Source organism: Egretta garzetta, unplaced genomic scaffold, assembly GCF_000687185.1.
Source record: "Egretta garzetta isolate BGI_Z169 unplaced genomic scaffold, ASM68718v1 scaffold163, whole genome shotgun sequence".
In the NCBI taxonomy this organism is placed as follows: Eukaryota; Metazoa; Chordata; class Aves; order Pelecaniformes; family Ardeidae; genus Egretta; species Egretta garzetta.
Genome location: NW_009259308.1, coordinates 7,715,315 through 7,724,136, shown reverse-complemented (window position 1 = coordinate 7,724,136; position 8,822 = coordinate 7,715,315). Strand labels below are relative to the sequence as shown.

The 8,822-nt window shown below is 37.1% G+C and overlaps 1 protein-coding gene across 1 annotated transcript in view; it reads right to left on the bottom strand.

Moving 5' to 3' along the window:
* USP24 (ubiquitin specific peptidase 24) overlaps positions 1 to 7,901 on the bottom strand; it is a 63,933-nt gene extending 56,032 nt beyond the window's left edge. Inside the window, exon 1 of the mRNA XM_009636245.2 lies at positions 7,887 to 7,901. Within this exon, the coding sequence (XP_009634540.2) occupies positions 7,887 to 7,901 (15 nt within the window). The remainder of the gene's footprint in view (positions 1 to 7,886) is intronic.
* Positions 7,902 to 8,822: the final 921 nt, after the last annotated feature.

Here is an 8,822-nt window from a genome sequence, read left to right as displayed (position 1 = left end):
ATATATATAAAAACTCCCTGCCTCCCCTCAAATAGCTGACTTAAGAATGCTGTCTGCCAGTCCTAAATCAGGACTATGCAATTCTTGAATGAACAGACTTAATACTGGACTGGCACCTGACATATTAAGGATTTATGGGGATATTCTCCACCAACAGAATAGTAAAAAGCAAAGAAACTATTCCTGGCAGCCAATGGGTCATCCAAAGATAAACTGTTTAAAATCTGTAAAAATCATCTGTTTTCTGAGAGGAAATCATGGTGCACATCACACATCCTGTGATTATTCTCCCTTTTGCAGCCAAAATCTTGAGACCAAAAAACATTCACTGGCAAACCTTTAACACACTTTTCCATCCCTTTTGATACAGCTCTTATTACACAAAAGCCCTGAAGACACCCCCATTCTAACAGCACTACTTGACTCTTTTGGCTTATTTTCAAGGTGTAAAAATGCAGTTATGTCCAAACATACACACATAGGCTCCCAAGAGAAACATCCTCACACAGAGAGCCTCAAGCACTGATTCAAGATTCTCACTCAGGGGACCTGGCACCTCCCAGAGTTGTTTGCAAGGCTGAATAAACAAGAATTGTTAAATATCTGATCAATAAAGCATTGCGTAAGCCTGTAGTATAAAACCTTCCATGAAAGACTAACACAGAACGAAGATTAGCCCTAGCACAAAAAGTGAAAGATAAATTAACTTTAATTGCCAAAAGGCCACAGTTCAAAGCTTCAAAATGCATTCCTTTTTTTTTTAACTCATCAAACACTGTTTAACTAAAGCCACTGATGTTTACCACACAGGTCACTTTACATAAAATAACAAGGAGTTTAAGAAAGTGTTTTGATGCTAATTGGCAGTCTTAGTAATGTAATTGCAGTCAAATTATAATTTGATCTGTTAATTTGATTTTGATTGAAGGCTACCAAATGAATTTATCATCACCAGAGCTAAGTCACATTATGTGCTCTTGAATCTAGTATGACTCATGAATCAGAACCCCAAAATCATGTTTGTTTCAACAAGCAACAGGATCAGACTAAGATACCAGCAGATCAAGCAGTTCCCTTCACCCTCACACGTGATTTTCACGAAATGATCGTGATTTTCTAGCCAAGAAAACAAATTTTTGATGCTTCACTGTATTGTTAAACAAAAAAGAAACCATATTGTATTACTATGTACTTACAAACAAGACCAAATTTAATTGCTCTGAAAAACAGTAAGGAAAAAAACCGCTTAAAGCCAGAATTAGAAGCCAAAAATCCTAGGTCCACCTTTCAGTTTTTATCACAGACATACTAAGCAATAACAAGGAAATCAATTTTTCAATACTTCAGCTTCCCCAGCTGTAAACTGTCAACAGTGATAATTCCCTCTGCCACAGCATGCTGATGAACCATTCCCTTAGTATTTGCAAAGTACTGCAAGATGCCCAGGTGGAGGCAACGTAAGAGAAATACATCAAATACCCATGAAACCAGACAGAGCATTTCTCTGCTCTCTGATATGTTATGTCCATCAGTTTGTAGGAGAAGCTAGGAATCCTGAAGTCATGACTTCACAGCCTGCCTGTCTGCCAGATTAAAGCAGCTTTTACTTTCACACCTGGATGTCAATTCTTTTTTTCTTTTAATTAACTCCTAAAAGAAGGATATTCTGTTACCTAGAACTGAATCACAGGGGTAAGAATTAAAAGGCTTTCAAATAAATCAAAGCTACCACCTTGCACTTACACTTGAACACGCTAAGCATGAGATATCAAATATTTTAAAAAATTGTTACATTTTTGTACTTTTGATCTACTTGCTTTTTATAAACTGGTGCTCCAGGAGCTTAAAGAATTTCTTTAAACTCATGTTAAGTGGCAGATGTGGGAACAAAATTGAACGGTATTTCCCAGTTGCCTGTTCTTGCCATCAGATCAAACTCATTCCACCCACATTGCTAAGAGCAAGCTTGGTATCCTTTTATGAATATGACAATTTTAGCAAGCCTCAGAAAATGGTGTCAGATATGGAATTTCCACATTATGTTTCTTATTTGGCAATAAGAAAAGCCACCGTTATTTCCTAAATGTTTTACTGACAGACATTTATTTGCGAAGTATAGTAACGGTTTTTAACTGGTTTAAGTCCTAAACAAATACAGCATCTTGCCCTTGCATTTTCATCCACAAGAAAAGATCTGTATGCAAAATTTCCGAATACAGTGATAGATAGGAATGCTTTTTGTTATTTATGTTCTGCTAAGAGAAAGTAAGCTCATTGGGGACATATATGGATTTTTTATTCTTTCTGCATAGAAATGAATCTCTTTAGTTCAAATTTTTAGTATGCACAATTTACACAAGCAAATGCAGTCTTGTCATAAGAAAAGATACTACTATTTCATCATGTTAACATAAAGGAATGATACCAGTCTATCGCTAAAGGAAAATAAGTCCTGTGTTACAGACTCCACCTAACTGAAGCTGATTTGGACTCTCACTCCACGATAAAGACAACCTAAGAAAATTCTGATTTATTTAGTGAATGTTCTCACAGAAAGTTTTGGACACTGACTTTAACTGAGAGTACTACAAGTGCATTATCAAGAATGCATGCTTAGACTAAACCCTTCTTAATAGTTGTAAGGGATTATAACAACTCAACCACAAAACCTCCCTTTCCCCCATCTCTCACAACAAAGAATTGTTTAAGACTGGGAATAAGAACATAATATGACTTTGAAAAATAAAAATAAATTTAGCAAAGCTAGAGATTAACTAGAATTTTTCTAAAAACATTGCTTGTACTGGTCTCCCTAATTTCCAGGGTTATGGTGCAATGTTACTAAGCAATGTTCCCCAATGCACTTGCCTAGTGGTTTAGAGATAAACACAGTACTAAGCATTACAGCAAAACAAAATAATTGAGGCTCTATAAAAATCACATCTGAATTAAAAGATTCAGTTAACTTAAAAAAGAGGATCACCTTTGCTCTTTTATACTACTATGACCATACTATTTAGTGGAATCTGAGACAGATTTGTTACAACCACTTTTGGCAACGTATTTTAAAGTTTGGTAACTACCTGTAGGCCAGGGAGAGGTCACGGCCAGCACTGTTAAGAGTGCCATTCATAAGGAACCAAGGAAAACACACTTAGCTTGCATATGTTTTCAGTATTGTCTATGGATACATTTAAAAAACTTACTCCATTAGTGTAACTACAAACAGCCAGACTCTAAGATGATACCATTATTTCCCCCAAGTCTTGAGTTTTCATAAGCACAAAACCCCATGTTTATTTCCAAATAACTCAAAATAACTTTGTGTGTTATCAGATAAACATTGTGCTTTAATACAATAAAACAATGAATCACAAATGCTTAGCATTTCAGTAGTTAAAATTAAGTCAATACTTCCACCTTCCTTTGCCAAAACACCATGCATTAATAGAGAAGTGCTGCAGAAACACTAGATAAAATATTTATTATAACATTTTAGCAACCAAAGGTCAGGCTCTGGAAGGGAGAATTAATTCAATAACACTGCTAAACACTCATCTGTACTTCTGTTCTATGGCTACACACTGATTTATAGCAAGACAGAAACTAGCACTGACAAGCAGCTGACAATGAGTTTGAAGACAAGTTCTACAATGTACAATTACAAAATCGTGATTATCTAATATGAAAAAAAAAAGAAATCTTTAAATGTCTCTCAAGACTGCTCTGCTGGGCATCAGAACAAGAGAAGCCAGAACTGCTGTAAAGTAGTGAGCAGGCAGATCAAGTGGCAAGAAACATAGAGCACGTTGGCTTTTAAATTAATTTTGATTTGGCCCATGAAGCATAACTGAAACAAACACTATTCCTATGGCAGCACAAATAAGGTGGTGTGTTTTTTTTTTCCCAAAATAAGAGCTTACAAAAGAAACAGGCACTTCCTTTCCATCTTTGCCCTCCTCATACAAAGAGCTACTGTTCCTTAATCCAAAAGAAATCCAAATGATTTGCTGGAATTAACTTCTAACACTGGCTAATTTGTTTTTATTCTCATTCTTCCTCAGTATTTCACTTCCTTATTAAACAGCTGCCACAGAATAGCACTGTAAACTGGGAAGATGACCAGAAAATGCCTCCAGAGAATGTTATACCAAAGACACTTCCTGCCCAGCTGAGAAGTTGGCTATACAGAGCTGTCTCCTACCTCCACTGACCCCACAGGCATCACCTTCACTGATGAACCAGTAATTATAAAGTGCTCGTCTCGATACGACAATTACTCTAGCAACCACATTACATGATAACGAGTTTATAAGTTATTTGAAACAAAGCTTACATTTAAAATTAACCAACTGCACCTCTCAGTATTACCTCTATTTTCCCTAACTTCATGTAGCATCTGTTAGTCTGTGTTATATCAAGAATGAAAACCAGGTTATTTGCTTTCAAAATCCAAGCAAGCATTAACATAACCAGAATCTAAAAAGAGGTTCTACACCAGGGCCACTAATTGTTGAAAACAGTGATGCTGAAAACCAGGAGTGCTAAAATACTAATTCCACTTGACATTCTGATGGCATCCAGCCAAGGACTCAAGGCCAGAATCCACCACAGAGCTTTATTTAATGGCTTAATTATTTTACAAGGCCAATTCCTAGACAAGCCACACAGTAAAACTTCCACACGAGAATGCCAGAAATATTCACTTTTGCAAAGCTCAACACTACTTACAACACAGGAGACTGACTTTAAATTTATAAAATTGTAGCGTGAAATCCATCTCATTCGCTTGAAGGCTAAATACCTTTTTTGTCTTTAAATAAATACAGCTCCTTCCATTCAAGCATCAAAGAACTTCACAAGCCTAATATCCGTGGTACTCCTAATAAAGCACACACAGTTATCCTCATTTTACACACTAAAAGCTAAACCAGAGGTTAAACTACACACCCACCGTGACACAGCACATCTGTGGCAGAACTGCTTTCAGTACTGAGCTCTAATAATGAGGAGAGAGGGTTTTGAACAACAGTTCTGCAGCATGACTAGTGAGAATGTTCCTGGCACTGTTACTCACTACGGTTGCTGGCCTGTTTCTTTTACAAAACCCCCTTCTCTTGAAATCAAACAGAACCTCAAAAGCAATCTTGGACAAGTTTTATTATAAACCTTACCTAGTAAAATCTGGTGTATATGAGCTTTTAATCCAGTTCAACTCAAAAAAAAAAAATATAAAAAAAATCAACAGAGCACATGCTAAAGCAGACAGGAATAGCTAGGAGGTAATATAATCCGTTAATCACAATTTACCCGAAAGGTCATAGTAATGACTCTGAGAAGCAGTTAAAAAACAAATCAAGATTATTGTAGTAAAGGTTATACAAACCGTTGTTATATGTTCAATACTTTCAGTGTAAGCAGGTTCCTGCCCTTCACTGCAATTTTAGGTTGTCTGGTCACAATCCCCACATTCACTTGGCCTGCTTTTCTCCATCCCATTCCTCCCCAACTCACAGAAGTCAGCACTTGTGGCACTTATGGCAATTCATAGACACGCTGACAGACATTGTTATCATGACCATTTATATTCTTATCTTAAATTATAAGGATTTAGCAGCTCTTCATAAAACAGCTTATCTGTCAGTCATATGAAGAGATGAGTATATCATCCTTCCACCCCGCTGCCCCAGCAAAGAGTCATACCGTGAAAATCTGTATGTTGTCTAAGGCATAAACACAAAAATCCCGGATTCTTGCCAAAATACACTTACCAGATTTACTTCAGCTGACAGACATAAACACAGAAGTTACATCAATCAGGCAAAGTTACCTCTTGTAAGGTGATCTCAGCCTATCGAAGTGGTTTGCCACTACACAGGGCAAAACTTCAAACCAACTGTAAACCTAAAGTTGAACTTCCTGATATTTCAGGAAGACTACACACATATGAATGTGAATGCCCCTTCGTATTTCCAGTTTGCCTGGCCTTTTTCTTTTAGAGTTAAGCATGATCATGCTAACAGCATCAACACCAGAGGCATATCACAGCTATTAACTTAAAACTGAATCAATTTTACTTTCTTTGGAAGACATTAGCCTCCTGAAACTGAAGTTTTAACCCTCATGAAAATGAATTTATGAATGTCTTCATCTCAAGCCTCACATAGAAAGCACAGAGTGTGCGTTGGGCCAGCTCACAGCAGCTGTCTTGATTCTGGGCCAGTTATTCCAAATTCAGCCTTCTATAACACTTCCAGACACCCCTGAAGACCAGCAGTCTGGGCCACTGAAAGAGGATTCACGCTGGTTTTACTCTCTTATCTAAAGAAAAGATGTTTTTACTAGTATGATATATATCTGGTTGCTGCGCTATTCTCAAAGAAAACCAACAGACAAGCCTTTCTTTGATCAACATGCTTACTGAACAGAACAGATTCTAACATTATGTAATAGAAACCAAATAAGCATATGCCAACAAAATGGATTCATTACTCATTAGAGAAAATGTAAAGTGTTTAATCATTCATAAATCTATTTTTATATACATGGTAAACTGTACTCAGCCAAAAAAAGGCTGTAAATACAAAGTACAGACCTGTCACACACACCTCTTGGAGAATGACTAAAGCTTTGTTGTTATTTTTAAATTAAAAAAATCTAATCCTAGCTTTTGTTCATGACTAAGATTACTAGACCAGAAAATTTTACTTAGGAGAGAATTTCTATAATTATGTTCTTTTGATTTATACATTCATGTACATTGCTGATATATAAAATCCAAAAATCTAACATGCCATTAGCTCCCCACTAAATAAGTTAAATCTGGTATTATGATGAGAAGAAGGAATATACAATCTAAGAGCTGTTAGAAAGTGAGATGATACTGAGAGGAAGAAAAACAGAAATAACATCTGAATTACCACAAGATAGAATGGGGTCCAATATGTTTCAACACAATGTATATGACTACAATGAATAATATAGCTATTTGTGCAATGGCTTTCTGTACAGCTTCATATGCCATAAGCTTGTGCTAAATGGAAAACCACTTACTGATTAACCACCTAAATAATAGCTGTAGTTTATTAAATGTAGTCATAGAATTACATTTGAAGAAATTAAAAAAACCAAGACCCGGTCACATATAATTTTCCCCTCTTTTGTAAAATATATGTCAAAAGCTGCTAGGTTGTACTGCAATATTAGACAAATAAGCACAGGCAACAATCCCAAGTCTTAAGATTTTTAGAGGTATAACTTTTACATTACAAAAACACTGTTTTGCATACATGTGCCGGAGTTGACAGATGCTCATAAGCAAATGAATCCAGTTACTAAATTGAGGCCTAAATTTATATAAAGTTTCATGTAGCAAGATACTTCAATCTGAAACACCTACTTTGTGCAGGCATTTGCCTGTATTGAAATGTTTTGGTTTCCCTCCTGTGGGTTAACAAGAGCACAAGTCAAAGCAAACAAGAACATGTGTGGCAAAGGAAACTATAAAGTGTAAGTCAGTTTGATCAGACATACAAGCTGAAATAACAGGGGGGGAAAATCCTCTTAGAGTTTTCAGTGTGTCATTTGTAATAGGAACAAGGCGGGGGGGAGGGAGGGGGGAAAGTGCTTCTCTGAAGTTTACACTGACAGCTTCTCTTGAAATGTCACACTGACAACCCAGATTGTCCCACCTATAACTATATCTGATAGGAAAATCCACCCTCTTGGTAGCTATAGAGATCTGAATGCGAAAAAGTGGAACTCTCATTCACTCCCAACCCTTCAAAGCAAAGGTTAGAAATCAGTTGCCTATTGCTTCAATCACTGAAGTTAAACAGCAACTCCTCCTCTGCACAGCACAGATGCTGTCCCACAGACCACCTTACTCCACGAGCATACATTGTCGTCATCATCATCTTACATGAGCTAGGGATCTAACCCAGTTAATTCAGTGAACAGGATCACATATCTTTACTCTGCAAGAATGGATTTCAATATACCCAGGCTATGGATATGGATGATCTGTGCAAGTGTAGCTATGTACGAGAAGATATGTCTGTGTATTCTTCATATATAAGTTTATAGATACATACACACATGTACACAGAAAGACACCACTTCTGGCACAGGAAATCCGCAGGATACTGTTCACTGAAGCCTGGGAGGGTATATGAGTTACCCTGGTTTTATTCAAGTGCTTAGGCATCTGCTATCAACCACTTCTTGAGACAGAGACTACACAAGATGGTCCTTTGGTACTGCACAGCAGGGCTGTTCTGTTCTCATCCCCACGTGTTCCATAGTCTGGACACTATTAATTAGCTCTTTTCATACCAGTACTGTGGGAAGTTTTGGAAGAAAGACCTGGAGGAGGAGAAGGCTTTACAGGTAAGCACTACAAGACTGTTCCAGGAAGCAGGGAAAGCACTGCGAGTGTTATCTGCTGGCTGAGAAGTTCAGAGTTCTGGAAGAGGATGGAAGAGAGAAGAGAAAAAGGCAGACAAGGAAGAAGGACAGAAACTGGGAAAGGCTGGCATTCTCCAGCACTTCTATCTGCTTCAGGTCCAATTTAGAACACAGCTATAATTTGTTATGAGTTAAGGCCTTTGTTTTGAAAATATCTGAACTCACTGCATTCCTATTTCAGAATTTATGCTTAGCTTATCCAAATAAAACTGTATGCAAAGTAATACCCAGACTGTGCTTTCCTTCACATTGTGCAAACAGTAAAAAAAAATTAGACAGTCATCAGTCACTCGGATTATGCAAGAAGGCACAAGAGGGGTAGAAAAAAAAATATCCTACGGTAGCCACACATTCCT